General features: G+C 33.0%; 1 protein-coding gene across 2 annotated transcripts in view; it reads left to right on the forward strand.

The window, feature by feature from the left end:
• The window catches only part of PHIP (PHIP subunit of CUL4-Ring ligase complex), a 127458-nt gene that overhangs the window by 59580 nt on the left and 50465 nt on the right, over positions 1–17413 (forward strand). For both annotated transcript variants that reach the window (XM_080805754.1, XM_080805755.1), the window contains exons 15-17: positions 51–185; positions 12626–12754; positions 13900–14125. In XM_080805754.1, coding sequence (XP_080661880.1) covers positions 51–185; positions 12626–12754; positions 13900–14125 — 490 coding nt within the window. The remainder of the gene's footprint in view (positions 1–50; positions 186–12625; positions 12755–13899; positions 14126–17413) is intronic.

The raw sequence follows: 17413 nt of genomic DNA on the forward strand, positions 1-17413 counted from the left end.
ATTTCCATTTTTTGAATTTGTAATTCTGTGCCACTTTAAAAATATTTCAGGGTCATGAAGATGAGGTATTTGTCCTTGAGCCACACCCATTCGATCCGAGAGTTCTCTTTTCTGCTGGTCATGATGGAAACGTGATAGTGTGGGATCTGGCAAGAGGTGTCAAAATTCGATCTTATTTCAATATGGTAATTATCAGCCTCTTCATTTTATAGCTGTTAAAGATTTGGGGACCACTTGCAGGTACTCTGCATATCACAAAGGAAATCCATTTAAGAGTTTGTTTAGACACTATTTTGCCTTTAAGTTTCAAAAAAGAGTTCTGTATTGTACACTTAATTTAGATGTTAAAAGAAAATTGCATACTACAATACAGTTATACTGGTGATAACTAATTTTGTTTTTTTTTTAAATAGTTTTAACAGTGGTACTTGAGAAACTCATAAGTATGAAGATACAACATAGATAAGAAAAATTTTGGAAAACCATGTTAAAGAAATCCTAGATATTTATATTGCATTATTATACTTCAGAAGTCCTCTTGTACAGCAATTTGATTCCAGTACACCCATTTTATTTTTTAAAGTTTTATTTATTTAAGTAATCTCTGCACCCACGTGGGTCTCAAACTTATGACCCCGAGATCAAGAGTCTCCTACCAGCTGAGCCAGCCAGGTGCCCCCATCCTCATGCCATTTTAAAATTAAAGGCATTCTTGTCCTTTTTCAAATTACAGTATGTTAGATATTTATTGTGTGTAAGCCTTTTCCCCTCTACGTTTTGCTTCTTACGCAGATATTTAGTATATTTTGTTGAATATTGAATTGTACTGGTTTAATATCACATACAGTTTACTGTACAGTGTTACCATGTCTCTGTAACTACTGTATGAAGTATAAAGTTTTCCTCAAATACAGCTGTTTATTCAGTCACCTATTTTTTAATCTATTTTCTATATATCAGGGATACCTTTCAACAAAATAAAAGAAGAAAAACTTGTATTTCTATTTCAGCATCTTTAGGTTTTCTTAAAAATTCACTACAGAAACCATGAGTAATGAATTATGAAGCATTACAATTAAGTGTGTGTATAGTCAGTTGTTTTGCAAAAGAAAAATTTTAAAAGTGTCATTTGTGAAATACAGTAGTTTGTGAAAAAATTTCATGAAAGTGATACTATATTTGATGATAATCATAATAAAGTTACTTCTACGTAGTAAGAAGTAATTAATAAGGTCAGTTAGAGGGAGAGGAGTAAGAAGAATTTTCATTAGTGAGGGAATTAAGTTGGCTGTCTTTATGGATATCTTAGTGTATATAAGGTAAAAACAAAAATTTGTCAAACTCTTACTTTTTAAAAAAGATTTAATTATTTGGAGTACAATTTTTAGTGACAGATGGATTTCCTTAGTGATATATGTATAAGGGAAGATTTTTTTCAAAGCAGATACTTAAATATGCTGGTAAAGAATTCTTTCTTTTTCTATCCTTGTGTTTCTCGTTTGCTCCTTTTTGGGACATCTCTGTTAAAAAAAATTATTTCTCAATTTGTCTTTATAGCTTCAAAAGAAAACATTTTGTGGCCTATACATATATTAGTGACTTTTTTTAAAAGTAATTTCATATTTTTAAAAGGCATTGGTGTGTTAGTAGAGTGGAGGTAAAATTTTCTCTCATACTTGAATACTGCTTTCACCTTTAAGCTACAAAGGTGAATTTTTCCTTATCAGGTAAGTTGATCACACTAATATTGTACCTTATAGAAATCGGAATACATTGAGATTGAACTGATTTGCTTTTAGATCGTCACAAATTCGTGATATAGCCAGGAATAGAAGTCAGCCATATTACATGTTCTTTGAAATTAGCTAAGGGATTAGTTACATTACTGCCTTAAAAATTGTTTTAATAAGAGTTTTAGATAAAGATATTTTTTCCTGTTCCAAGAACAAGAGATAGAAAAGCCTCTAAAGGGCAGAAGAAACAACTTTATGTAATAAGTGGAACTGGATGGTATCCATAGAATATTCAGACTGAGAAAGACAAAACATAGACTAAAAAGGACTAAAAATATATCCTGCATTTAAAAAAACTAGAAAATGAACTATACTTTATCTAATTAAAATAAGGATCTCCTTTTAATTTTTTGTAAGATTTTTAATGACTTCCAAAATACTTCTATGTATTACCTCATTTGGGTCTCATGAAAACTTTGCAATATAATCAGGGTAGATTTTATTATTACTGGTTTTATGAATGGAGAAACTGTACAGAGATGAATTGCTTTGCCCAAGTTTACCTAGGTCACACAGCTGTTACAGGGGACTTGGGATTTAAAACCCGTATTTTTTTGTCTGTTGTTACTGAGTTCTTAATGCTAACTCTAGTTAATGGTTGGCCATTGTATAGCTAACTTCCAGCTCTACCTAGTTAGTGATATGTTACCAGGAGAAAATGTCTTTATAATGGTATTAATTCTGAGTAGATCTTTTGAGATATTAAATTTAGCTTGATGATTTTTTTTCTATCTGTCTCTAATTTATAAGTTATCTAAGTGCCCTACTTTTTGCTCTTTGCTTTTTTTGTTCATTTTGTTGTTTGTTTTATCTATGGACAGATGGAAGATAAAGCATCCAGTACTGCTGTTAAGAAAATAAAAACAGTTGGAGGGGGTAGTAGAAGCTTAAGTTCACTGTCCACTCTTCCTGAATGTTGAATTTTGGTTATAGTAGTTAAAACTCTTTGGCTCTGTGTAGCAAACCAGTAATTTTTTGAGTTACTAAAATACCATAAAAGTTGAAGAAGTACAAATTCAAACCCTGATGTTAAATTGTACTAGTAATCATAACTTCAACTTAGTAAATATTTTTTGAATGCTCTGTAGAGGGACTAGTTACAGTGCCTTGGAAGATTTAAGGATAAATAACTCTAGTGGAATATTCCCTGTTTAGGCTAGAAATGGTAAAAGTTTAGATGAAGTATTGTTAAGACTAAGTAATATTTCATATGAGTTTTAAAATCAAAGTTTGTAACATGAATAAATAAATTCCCCATTAATCAGCCAGAAAGTAAGGCTTTTAACAAAATTTGATATATAAATCCTCTGAAATACAGGTTATCAAGTATATTTTGAGAATACTGCTTTACTATCAGTTTTTTTTATAATAATTAGATTTCCCACTTGAAATTCATAATACCTTTGCAAGAAGTAAGAAAATCCTGTAACAAATAATTATGTTGTTACTCAGCATATTACTGTTCCTTTCTTACCTATTACAAAAATTAAATGAAATTTTAGAAATTGTCAAGAATTCTGTATCATCGAAAAGCCGTTCACAGGTGGTAAAAAGTTAAATTTTGTAAGTGCCCTTGTTTGATATACAGTAATTTTAAAATGAATTTTAATAAAAAACTATTGATATATTTATTAAATATATATCATTTTAAACATATTTATATATTAATATTGCACTGATATTCATCATTCTGGTAAATATTCAAATTCTTTTTTTCCTGTATCAGATCTTGACTTATACTTTTAAAAATATGACACTTTATTTTAGGACCACCTAAATTCGTAAACAAGGTTTGCGATTAAGAATTGCAATAAAGATTTAATTCCTTGTTTGCTTGTAATAATCCCCTAATTTATATCATTTCAAAATCTAAATAGATTCTCACCTTGCTAGTAATATTGTCTAGAGAAAGTTATGGAGTTATTTTGCTTATCTTTACTGCTAGATTTCCTCTTAATAGAGGATCTGAATGATAAAAGCAGTTGGGGGGGTGGGTGTTGGGTTTGCTTTTGTTACATACAAGAAGTATTTGACAAGTAAGATGATATGACACAGAGTATAAAGTGGAATAGACAATATATGTTCCTTGCACCCTCCTCACCATTGTTTCATCTTTAAAAATAAAATAATCTTAAAATAAACTTTTAATAGCATTTGCTGGAAATGTATATAAGGTAAAACCTTGAGCCTTTCTTCTTCTTCTTCTTCTTCTTCTTCTTCTTCTTCTTCTTCTTCTTTTTTGATAAACCAGAGAATGAAACTAAAGAGAATATTGTAGAGAAGATTATGATAAGACAATTCTATTATTTTTTAAAACACATTTAAATTCCAGCCCTTAAGCTTTACTTATCAACATTCCTCTAAAAATGATGTCAGTTATTCATGTTATAGCTGAACAGTCCTTATATAACTTAAATATTCAAGATAAAAGTATATTTAGGTATTTTGTTGAAGGTAGATAGTATATATTAAGTATATTCCAAAGTATTCAGTTATAGTTTAGCAAGCCTAGTACAGCTTTGAGAGTTGTTCTAAACTCTAGTTTAAAGGCTCTGAAACTTCAGTTAAATGTTAAAAGGCAGATAAGTTATTCCCAGAAATAACTTGAAAATGTATGCAAACTCTCTGAACTGAATTTGAAGGATTTTGTAATATTCCAGTTCCCTGAAAGAGGTAGGCAAGTTTGGGAGTTTAAATATAGCTGTAAATGTTTTTAAATACAAAGTTGTTTTATAGCCCATTTTCCCTTAAAGCACGGAATAGCTAAGTTTTAACTATAGGTTTAAATGAATAATAATTTGAAAAGAGACTTGCAAATTTCTTAGTTACTAGGCCATTTGATTATTAGATAGTAAGTAAAGGATGTTTGGAATAGGATTTATAGACCCCCACATTATTTGCTTTCCTCATGTTTCTGGTGCTTTTGCTTTTGGTTTATCTTTTCTGTTCCCTTTCTTTTCTCTGTATCTATTATTCTAGCTGTGTTTATGACTCTGTCTCTTTCCATATCTTTCTGTTTCTGTCATGTTACTCAAAGCTGTAGTTTGTTGCCTCTTGTCTGGTTTTGATTTTAATTGAAGAGTACAATGTCTCCTTCTAGAAAGAAATTTTACTGAATTTGAGTTTTGCTTTACTTTTGTTGTTTCATGAGTAAATTCCAAATAACAATTTTATTTATTAAAATTTTCCTGATTTTTATAATTAACCTTTCTTTCACTTGAGATTTTTAAAAAATGTTCCAGTGTCCACTAATCCAGAACAATATATTTCTCCTTGCAACGTTCCAAACAAGCAGAGGCTGCCAATCCACCACTCAGAATTTTTGCACATGCATACTTCTGACAATATGTTCTCAGTGTGACCTCTAATTTAGTTTTAGGCAATTGTAGCTGCGTATATCTAGGAAAGGCAGAAAGAGAAGCTCAAAATAAGTAATCTCATATCGTGTTCTCTTGTGAATCCAGATTTCAAGATAAATCTTTCTCTCTTTCTCTCCTTCTCTCCTCTCCTTCCTTTTTTTGCTTTCATCCTTCCATCTCTTTCATTCCCTATCTCTCATCATCTAACAAGATGCTGTATATCTGCTCTCTATGTTAAAAAGGATTTTTTTGATGCTTCCCGTCCTCATTTCAGCCTCTCTGGGTAAGGAATTACTTTCAGTCTTCTGAGTATGAACTCTAGTTACTATCACTTTCTTTCAGGTTTCTGGGGTTCTTTAGATTCTGTCTCTTTCTTTTCAATATCAAAAACATATCTTAAAATTTGCTGCCATGAATGTGAGTTTGTCTCTGTATCTTTTAATCCTGTATTATATTTAGTGAATTATTTTATGTAGTTCTTTGACATGGTGTGTGAGTTACTATCACAGGGGTGTTTGAGATTTGATAGTTAAATAGGAAAGTTTGTACAATTATGCAGAATGTGAACATACAGGTGAAAGACAGTTCAATTAACAAATATTTGACTGTTTTGTGTATAAGGACAAACATGGGGACCACAAGGAAGAGTAAGAGGTGGTCCTTGTTATTAGCTAGCAACGATAGCATGGCATTCATGAGAAAGGATAATTGCTATATCTGAAGATAGAGGGATCCCTTCAGGGTAGATGGTCAGAATAAGTTTTGTTGAGGAGGAAGAACTAAAATTGTATCTTGAAAAATAGAAAATTGAGTTAGTAAGAAAGACACTTAATTTTATAAATACGAGGAATATTATAAATAAGGAAATAAGAAATGTTAAGACATGTGCATAGAGTAACTTAGAATCTTTGTCTGGAATAGTTTTTGATAAGTGGGTGATTAGATGAAAAGCATAAGTTGAGGAGGATTGTTAATGGCCTCATGTTATCTTGTTAGTGTAAAGAATAGTTAACATAGTGGGATTTTTGGTAAGTTATATTTATATTTTAGAAACAAGGGAGTAAGTTTGATTGCCAGCAGTAGTATTTCAGGTACAAAGTTGAGTAGGTTGGGGAATAACTACTTTTATCAGTGAAATCACAGTCCTACCTAGGTGATAGGAGATTTGTGAAAGAAAAATATGTGTGTTTGACTTGGTATTTTGTGACTGATAGAAGGATTAGAGCTGGATTATGACAGAAGATTTAATAATCGAAATTAAACTGATTAATGTGTGGGGAGTGTTGTATTAAAAAATATTGATGGGGGGCGCCTGGGTGGCTCAGTGGGTTAAAGCCTCTGCCTTCGGCTCAGGTCATGATCCCAGGGTCCTGGGATCGAGCCCCGCATCGGGCTCTCTGCTCCGCGGGGAGCCTGCTTCCTCCTCTCTCTCTCTGCCTGCCTCTCTGCCTACTTGTGATCTCTCTCTCTCTGTGTCAAATAAAATAAAATCTTAAAAAAAAAAAAATGAGAGACGCTAAGGAGGGGAATTGGATGGCTGGTCAAGGAAAGAAAAGAGACTTGTTCTTCACGGCATAATATTAAAAAAAAATATTGATGGAAATATGAATGATACAGAGAAAAACTGGTTTTTTTAGTTTGTCTTTAGTGTTTATTGTGATGTAGTATTGGACGACCTGTGTGGAAATGGCCAGGCAACACTTGGAGACAGAATACTTAGAGGAGCTAGGAATGAAAAGAGATGTTGAAGTCTTCCAGGTAGAATGCTGTTTACCTCATGGAGAAAGAGCAGTGTGGAGGGCTTCAAATTAAACTTTTAGAAGTAGTCATATTTAGCAAATGGAGACAAAAACAAAATCTCCAGAGAATATATTAGAAAGGTACCATGCTAATACCATGTCAGGGGACAAAGAATGAGAATAGATTATAAGGAGGATTGATTAGTAATGTTGCAGCCCTCAGTGAAATTAAAATATGGTTAAACAGAATGTGGTTAAGTTTAAAGATGAGTTACTTATTTTGATAATAAAATGTTCTTTTGATGAAAATTAGAGTTGATTCTTCAGAACCACTTTTATGTATCTGTTGGTTCTATCAAGCCAGCAGTTTCCTTTTTCACACAAATTTACTTATCTTGGCACTACTTAAATAACTATCTTTAATTCATATGTAATAATGTTAATTATAAATTAAAGCATCTTCAGTATTAAAGGAAACATTCATTTACTAATGGCCTTTTAAAGTAATATGATGACACCCAGACTATTAGAGTGAGCATAACTTCCCTTAAGATACATTTTTTGTTTCAGTGTAACTATCATAATGATTAGAAAGTGGCAAAAGCATATTTTAATCATATGTATGATAGTGTCTGTCTTCAGTTATCTAGTGTACTTTCTTAATTAAGTTTATTTCTCCCCAGGTAGATAAACTTTAAAAGTTCTTTATACATAAGGATTTTATAAGGGTATTTCTTAGCATAAATTCCATTTCCCAGCTATTTTATTGTTGGGATATGAGTCTATATCACAGAATTGTTAGGGTACTTAAAAGATTAATAATTTTGGGCACTTGGGTGACTAAGTCAATTAAGTTTCTACCTTCACCTCAGGTCATGATCTCAGGTTCCCAGGACAGAGTTCCTTATCCGGCTCTCTGCTCAGCAGGGAGTCTGTAACTCCCTCTCCCTCTTTGAGCTCGCTCAAAAAAATAAAATCTTAAAAAAAATATTCATAATTTTAAATTTCTAGGTAAGATGCTCCCTTCTAAACAGTGGGGTGTTTTGTTTTGTTTTGTTTTAAGATTTTTATTTATTTGGAGAGAGTTCATGTGTGTGTGCTAGCCAGGAGAGGGGAAGAGAGAGAGATGGAGAATCTCAGGCGGACTCCCTGCTGAGTGCAGAGCTGTAGGTGGGGCTCAATCTCACAACCCTGAGACTAGGACCTGAGCCAAAATCAAGAGTTGGATGCTTAACCAACTGTTAACCAACCACCTAGGCGCACCAGTCTCATTCATTTTTAAAAATATACCACTGCCTTTGACTCAGGTCATGGTGCCAGGGTTCTGGGATCAGGCACTGCATTGGGTTCCCTGCTCAGCGGGGAGTCTGCTTCTCCCTCTTCCCCTCCACCCTCCTCCCTGGTTGTGCTCTCTCCCTCAAATAAATAAAATCTTTAAAAAAAAAAAAAAAAAGAAAGAAAGAAAGAAAGAAAAATGAGACCAAAAAATTGACCCTGGTTATAGACATGGAATAATTCCTTAACAGGATGATTCTGGTTAAGATAGTCCATGTTCCTGATTTGTGTTGAGTCTCTCTAGGACAACATACTTCTCATATTCACCTGTATGTATGATCCTCATGATTGATATAATTTAGAACCTGTCATTTTAGTCTGCATTCTAGTACTTCTAGCATACCTCATTTCCAGATTTGGCTTAATTCTTCCAAAAAGTCTTGCTGAGTATCAGATGTTAGAATTTTAGGACTAGGTAGGGCTCTGGTGATCATTTAAATTATCTGTCATTTCACAGAGAGATTAGGTGATTTGCTCATTACCAGAGAAGTATCTTGGGTCAAAAGCCTCATTTAGTTATTCATCTTTAATTATTCATCTTTCTGCTTCACAAAAATTACATTAGAAGTTGTGGATAGTATTCTGCCTTGAAAAAGGTGCTAGCATACTTCCTTAAATAGGACATCCTCAAAGCTTTTTTGTATTTTTTCAAATTCATTATAAATCTCTAAATTAATAAGATTGTACTACTTATTTCTTGGAAATATTTCTAGAATTCTTTAGTCAGTATGAGACTTTCCTACAGAGGAATTATTATTTTAACTTGTCTGATCCTTTCATCTCTTGCTTTAAAAACAAAATAACTTCTGTGTCATTATTGCTGAATAAATTTTTTATCTTAACCTCTATTCTCTTTGAAATTTTTGCATTTATTGGTAAATACCACAGCCTGGATTTTCTCAGCTTTCCTTATTGTGATTTAATGTGTATGAATTTTATTGTGTGGTCTGTATTTACATATGTCCCAGATGTTTCTTAAGTATGCTTGATTTTATGAGAGGTAATTCATCTAAAATTCACTTGGGCAATTAGTCATTATTATTCCTTTCTTTCTGTTTAATTTTCTACAGCATACATTAAATACTGGCATCAGTTGTATACAATATTAAATTTTATGTTGACTTATTCTTGGGTTAAGCAGTACATTAAATTTTATCATAGGCCCATATAACTTCAGTATGGATAGAGAAGGTATTTCACCCTTTTGGTTTTGGTTGTTTTTTTTTTTTTTTTTTTTTTCCCATTTCATTTATTTATGTGGGAGAGTGAGAGAGAGAGCCAGAGGAGGAGTAGAGAGAGAGGGACAAGCAGACTTCATGCTGAGGGCTGAGCCAGACTCCTGGCTCGTTCTCAGGTCCCTGAGATCATGACCTGAGCCTCAACCAAGAGTCAGACGCTTAACTGTCTAAGCCACCCAGGGCCCCCTTCATCCTTTGGGTTTTTTAATATAAGCTTCATTGTTTTTTAGTTATACATGAATAATAGTGCCTTCATGATTAAATTTTTTTTCTTTGGGAATTCTATATACTTTAAGCCTGATTTAAGAAAATGAAATCATTGTCAGAGAGAAATACTTAACTTTTTTTGTTTGGCTTACCTTAATTGCAGCATAATCATAAAAATGGTTACAGTATATTTAGTTATATAGAGAAAATAAAATATTTTCCTCCTTTGTATTAGCTGGAAAGCCTAGTCTGCATTTTATGGTTATGTGTTTATTATTGGAGGAACCATTACTAAAGATAAATTTGACATTTTAATTAATTAGATTATGGACAACTTTTCTGATTGATTCATAAGTAGACTCTTAATGCCTCCTTAATGAATAATGGTTAAGCCAAATAATGTGCTTTTACTTTTTTCTGATGTTGTGGAAATAAACTTTTATTTGTTTACATAAAAGTCACTTTGAAGTTACACAGATGCCTTATACCAAGAAAGTTGATACTGCCCAGCCATATTCAGATGTCACGTATTATATAGGAAACCCCGTCATCTTCAATAGGATTGATATTTTTTCTTTGCCTTTTTAGAGTTTTGTAAGTTCCACATCTCCAAAGTATTCTTTTAGAGATATTCTAACTAAATTTGGCAACGTTGGTAGGTAGCATAAAAATAGGATTGATTGATTCTCATATAGCCTGCCTCACAAAAAAAAAAAAAAAAAGGAAAACATAGAGCAGGGTTGCCTAAAACATCATGTGAAGGATACCAAGCTTGTGAATGTATATCAAATATCCTTTGTCATTGCTGTGTCAGACTTCTTTTTTTTTATTTATTTTTTAAAGATTTATTTATTTGACAGAGAGAGAGAGGAGAGAGAGATCACAAGTAGGCAGAGAGGCAGGGTGGGGCGGGGGGCGGGGAGTGGGAAGCAGGCTTTCTGCTGATCAGAGAGCCGGATGTGGGGCTCGATCTCAGGACCCTGGGATCATGACCTGAGCTGAAGGCAGAGGCTTAACCCACTGAGCCACTCAAGTGCCGCATAGACTTCTTTTAGATCTCTTCCTCTGTTCTACTGTGTACTTAGAATTGTAAACATAGGCTTATAACAATAGTATTACATTTCTGGAAGCTTTTATTATATTAGAGTAGTTTTAAAGTTGTTGCTTTTTGTTTTTCATCTTTTGTGAAATTTTGAACTGAAATAAAAACAGCACATAACCAAGGCAGTTTGAATTCTTAAGTCTTGAATTTTTGATGTAAAATTCTATCTAGAGATCAAATTTTTTCAAGTGGTTACTTATTTATAACAGTTATTGTAACTTTTTATTTTGCCTAGAAAACATTGAAAAAGAGACCTGAATCCTGACATTTCTGCATTTGTAGTATCTCATTTTTGGCAAATACTAAGATACATGTGTTTACCAATGCTCATATGCTAATTTGGAGAAATAGTTCTATTCTTTCTCATTTTTTGAATAGTTTTAACCTAGACTCAAGGAATCAGTTCCCTTTGTCTGCTGTCTTTTCCTCCAACTTTCTTCACAACCAAGAAATGATCCTGTTTCACTTACTATTCATTTTCTTGCCGTATGGTTAATCTTAGAGTATATTAGTCATTAGATAAGTTTATTGATTTTCTTTCATATGATTAATTTTAAGGAGAGTTATTTCTTTTCCATTATTATCACTATCCAAAATACATTAATAAACACCAGTACACTCTTTCCTTCTTTTCAGCAAGCTCTAAAGAGAAACTAGTTTTCTTTTTGAGTCAGTCAATTTGTGATAATGTATTAACTTCTTGGGCAGAACCCTTTCTTTTAGAGTGATAGTTTCTCTTTTGACCAAAATGCAAACTTTCTTTGAGAAATCAACTATTCTTCTAAATTTTAATTTCACTTCCATATATGGTGAACTGCACATCCATTCCTACGCTATATTTTTAACACTAAAGAAAGAAAATTACCACTTCTCTCTTTTCTAAGCATTTCCTGAAATATTGGGATATTGCTAGTAAAATTCAGTTGTTCTAGATCAGTGGATACCGGAACAGAGAGGAGGTATTTCTTACCTGATAATGTGTGTGCGTTCCGATTCTGCTAATCCAGAAATCCAATCGCATTTGTTGAAAATCATCCTTAGTTGTTATTTGTTAGGGAGGTCAACTCCCTATTTTAGTTGTTTTCTGAAATTCAGTCCCTAGATGTGCTTTAGATAGGTTAGAACTTTTACCTCTTTCAGAACACTGCTAAAGAAGTTTCACCTGGAACATAGTCTGAAGAAGCACTGAGAGCAAAAAAAATTCAGAGTGGTGATTGGCCACCTCTGTTTGATTGACAGGTTGCAGGGAGAAACCCATTCGTTCTGGATTAATGGAACTGGAAAACAGAAAACAATTATCAGGTAAAAAAAACCTTTTCTTTAACCTTTGAAATTCACCATTTAAAAGACGAGTCAGACCATCAAGGGAATTTATTACCAAAAAGAAAAAGATTTAGTGTCTTGTGAGCAATAATCTCTGGCTACTACTTCCAAGAGTTAACGAAACAAACAAACAAAAAAAAAAATCGCTACAGTTACGACACATTGTCAGCCTTTGCTGAAAGGGCTTGATTAAATGCAGATAAAATGGAATGTAAGGTGCAATTACATTGTAAATGTGGCTTAAAGACTTGAAGCAGAATTCTATGGGTGGGGGAAATTGATGTTTTATTTCCTGAATTGTGTCTGGTCTGTGTGTGCATAAAGAGAACACTTTGTTTTTCAAGGCTATTAATCTGGCACTTTTCATGATATTCACAAATTTTGTTACTGTACTCTGTTATACTTAATCTTCACTCCATTGGGATGTATACTTCTGCATCTCTTTTATCATAAAATTTTTAGTAATGGTAGTGACCAGTTCTTTATATTTTAATGGCAGCTTTCTGATTGTTGGTTAAATATATTTCAGATTGAAGGCCAAGGACATGGTGCAGTGTTTGACTGCAAATGCTCTCCTGATGGTCAGCATTTTGCATGCACAGACTCTCATGGACATCTTCTTATTTTTGGCTTTGGCTCCAGTAGTAAATATGACAAGGTAGTGTATGATGATTCTGTATCTTTTTTTTTCCTGGTTATTTTGTTTTAAATCCATGGATGGTTAGGAGGTGTATTTCAGGAGTGGGTGAGCATTGTTTATGCTTTCAGCCTCAAGCTTGAAGAATCAATCATATTTTAAGTATTCTAGAGACTTAAGTTTTAGAGAGGAGGGTGAATACAGCAGTTGTTAAGTTCTTAGTCTCTGTAGTAGACATTAGTTAGTAATTAGATCTATTTAATCATCTTTACATTTCAGAAGGAATAACTCTATGTAGCCTGCAAGAGCAATCTAGATTGTAATTCTGAAGCCAGGGATGGGAGAACTTGTCCATAGAGAGACTCTGAAATTATGTGAAATGTTTTATTTATATGGATAAAGTGCACTTATCTGGGGTATAAATATGTGGCTTTCATGAGGTTCTCAAAAATATATGGCCTGCTGATGGTAGCTAATATTTTTAAATATTAAAGAGCTTATCTTAGTGATTAAAAAACCTAAAAATTGAATAGTTGGTAGAATTCCAAATCAATAAAATTTTGAAGCTACAAATGTGTCAGGCTTGAGTTCATATTAATAATTTTGTGTTATTTCAAAAAAATCTAGAGAAAATGCTTATCAACTCTTGGAAAATCATGCCATGATTTGATTTTTGTGTTAATATATGTCAACATTTATTGTATACTTAAAGGTTTTCTTAAATTGTATAAGTGACTTCATTAGAGTTTAATTCAAAGAATAAATTCATTGAGTGATTTCCTTTTGCAAAATGCTAAAACAGGTAATTACTATGTTTAATAAAAAAATAAGATAATTCATGGTAGCTCAATGAAAGTAGAAGTACCGCTGAGTGATTTATACCTAGATTTGATTTTAACATTTAATTTGAAATTACACAACTTTATCATGTTAGTGTTTTGTGTATACAGTCTTTTCCTTCTTGCAGAGAAAATTCAAAGCAGCTGCTTTTCTGGTCATAAAATTTAATGTAGAAGTATAATAAAGACTTACCATTAACTCAGGAAAAAGTATTGTTTTATGTTGTTGCTTAATACCATGATTTACATTAAGACATTGCCTTCCATTAGAAATTTATAATGATAAAGTTTTATTTTTCCAATCTTTGTGGACCTCTTTTTTTATAGATAGCAGATCAGATGTTCTTTCATAGTGATTATCGGCCCCTTATTCGTGATGCCAACAACTTTGTATTAGATGAACAGACTCAGCAAGCACCTCATCTCATGCCTCCCCCTTTTTTGGTTGATGTTGATGGTAATCCTCATCCATCAAGATATCAGAGATTAGTTCCTGGTCGTGAAAATTGCAGGGAGGAGCAACTTATCCCTCAAATGGGAGTAACTTCCTCAGGTAAAGGCTCATTTTCATAGCCAAATTTTCCATTTCTGATAATGTCTTGTAAAATTGCTAATTGGGTAAAGCTTTGTTATTGTTTTGAACAAATGAAAAGTAAAATTATTTTTAAAAATTTCTCTAAAATCCTTTAAACAGTGCTGAATTATATACTGCAAGATAATTAAGAAACATTGGAGAGTTAAAGCAATAATCTTGGTCATTTATTCATTCATCTTTGTGACACCTGGTAAACTGGTACTCAGTAGTGAATTTATCAGGTACAATCCTTGTTCTCATGGAGTAAGATTAATAAACACAGTTACAAACAGTTAAAACTTGTGATAAATGTTATTAAAGGGAATAATAGTATGATGTGAAAGAAAGAATAAGAATAGATAGCTTATTCATATTGAAGATTGTTTTAAGAAGTGATCAACTACTAAAAATTTAAGTAAGGTAGGAATGAAAGTGTTGACAGCTGTTTTGGTGAATTAATAGAGTGTGAAAGTCTAATTAGTTGATGAATGAAAAGGGACTTGAAATGGAGACAAGGTGTGCAGACCTTCCCTTTTGACAAGAGATGTAGCACTAATTTATTAAGTGAAAGTAATAGAAACCATTATAAAAGAAGGTTAAACCAGTTTTGTAATTTATGAATCTTTGTTATATTTTAGACTAGTATAATTTATGAAGGCACCTGGGTGGCTCAGTCAGTTAAGCGTCCGACTCTTGGTTTCAGCACAGGGTCATGATCTTATCGTTGTGGGATTGAGCCCTGAGTCTGGCTTCACACTCAGTGCCAAGTCTACTTCAGAATTCTTTCTCCCTCTCCCTCTGTCCATCCCTGCTTGTGCTCTCATTCTCTTTCTCTCAAATAAGTAAATAAATCTTTTTAAAAAGAAAAATTTAAGAAAATATTTTAAGTTCTGAACTCTAGCATAATGGACAAAATTTCTAAGATGTAAAGGACACATAAGGGATGTAATATTTAACAAGTAACTTTTATATAACGAATTTAGATTCTGTAAGCTGTGCAGAGAAACCAGTCTTATTGCATTCCAGAGGGCCCATCTCTTATTTTCCTTTAAGGATTGGGCATGAAATTGTAATGAAGATGAACATACTGGATAGGAAGGGCTGCTCTTGAAGGTGGTCATGCCCACTCAGGATGGAGTGTGAGGGGAAGCATTAGAAGAATAGACTCTGCTGCTACTTGCAGAGAGTAGTACAGTTCAGCAGACCTGAAAGTCTGGAGTATGTGAAATTAAAATTTCTTATACATGGACACAGCATGAACTCAAGGAATCTAAGAAGCAGGTTGTATTCAAGAAATCTAGGCAAGTATTCAGAGTAGAGAAGTCTCAATTAATAGAGAAGTCTTGATCATAGAACTGAAATTAAGATAAATGTCTTCAGTCTCTTAGAGGGGAAATGGAATCAGATCTTGCCCAGGTCTCAGAATAGGTTTCAGGCACAGGGAAATAAGAAAAGGACTCATTTATTAAAATATCAGTGCTATTTAATTATTGTGACTATTACTTTTTCCTCTATTTAACCCATTTGTATAGGACTTTCATAAACTCATTTAATTCTTACGGTTTCCTTATTCTAAAAGTTGAAAAAATGAAAATTTAACAACATATCTCTTGTTTAAGTTAAAGTGTATGGAATCACAGGGACTCAAATGCAGCTCTCTTAGTCCATTGTTCGTTCTTCCATACTAAGCTGCCCTTACTGTAAAAAAGTGTAGATACTAGTTATTAGTATAGGACCACAAGAGAACCCTTAGCAATAATTATGGCTTCAAAGTGAGTCATAGAATTTGTAAGTGTTCTAGGTCACAGAATTTAGGGTAAGAACATCATTTCTTTCATTATTTTTGACTTAGCCAAGTACAATGTAGGACAGAAGAAAATCACTTGTTGAAAAAATCTTTAGCATTATTTGTAACTTTTTCTCTTTGTAAATCTAGATCTATAGATGATGGGTATTATAATGATAAGTCGGCTTGAATGCAGTTTTGTTATATTTTTACATTTGTATTTGAGTAACACTTTAAATATGCTTCTTCAGTTACAACTTGAGCTATATCAGATTACTTCTTGATGTTCAGATCTGAGATGTTTTCCCAGCAGCACAATAGGAAAGCATCTACAGGCATTTTAACTTTTACCTCTGCTTTTACCACTTTCTAGCTTTGTGACCTTGGACAACTTATCCCATTGAATTTTAGTTTTCTCTTATAAAATGAAATAACATTATGTGCTTAATACATGTAATTTTCCCTTTCCTTATATCTTCTTCACTACTAATTCTTCATTTCAGAATGTTCTTTGTATCTTCTCTTCCCAGCCCACTCTAAAAGTCTGGTTTGATGAAACCATTTCTTCATTTCTTACATATCCACTTACCTGCTATTAATTGCTCCTTTCTCTCATGGCAGTCCTTTCATGTCTCCTAATACACATTTTAGTTGCTATTCTCTTTCATTTCCTCAAACAATATATATGTCTTAGTACTCAGCCCAATATAAAAAGGAAGCCCGCTAGTTAGTTCTGCAAAAGGATGGATTGCCTTATTTAATATTCTAATCCTAAATCTGACACAGTGGCAGGCATATAAAAATGTTCAATCCTGCTGAATGAATTTTAAAAAAAAGTCTTTCAGGGGTAGTCTAGAAAGATTTCACAGAGCAAATATCAGAGAGATACCATGTTAGTTGGTGCTTGAAGGATGTTAGTGTTTATTACATTTATACTTCAGTTGGGAGTATTGTGGTTAAAAGCTCCAAAAGCATAAAGGTGTTTATCCTGTTAGGAGAGCAGAAGTCAAGTAGTCCCATATGACTGGTACAGGTGAAATTTGATGCTCGAAAATTAGGATGGGTTAAAACACACCAAGTTACTCCCCACCTCAGAGGCTTTGTTCCAACTCTTGGATTTTATCTGGAGTGTTCTTTTTCTTGCTCCTCACATGGATGACTAATTTTTCTTTTTCTTCCAGTCTTAATTCAAATGCTGTCTTCTTAAAAAGGGCTTCTTTGAATTTTCTGACTCACCATAAGCAGTTCCCATCTCTTCTCCCCATTTTCTTTCTGTTATCATCTTTAACATTCTTCATAGTCTGCATTTATATAGGGTTTATTGTTCAGTTTTCCCATTAGAATGTTAGCTGCCTGAAGTCAAGGACCTTGATATCCTATTCACCACTGCATCCTTACTTCCTTAGTATATAGCTCCTAACACATAATAGACACTCAAGAATTTACTCAATAAATGAAGCAGTACAGGTTTTTTTGTTTTG

This window comes from Martes martes (assembly GCF_963455335.1).
Source record: "Martes martes genome assembly, chromosome: 6".
NCBI classification, from domain to species: domain Eukaryota; kingdom Metazoa; phylum Chordata; class Mammalia; order Carnivora; family Mustelidae; genus Martes; species Martes martes.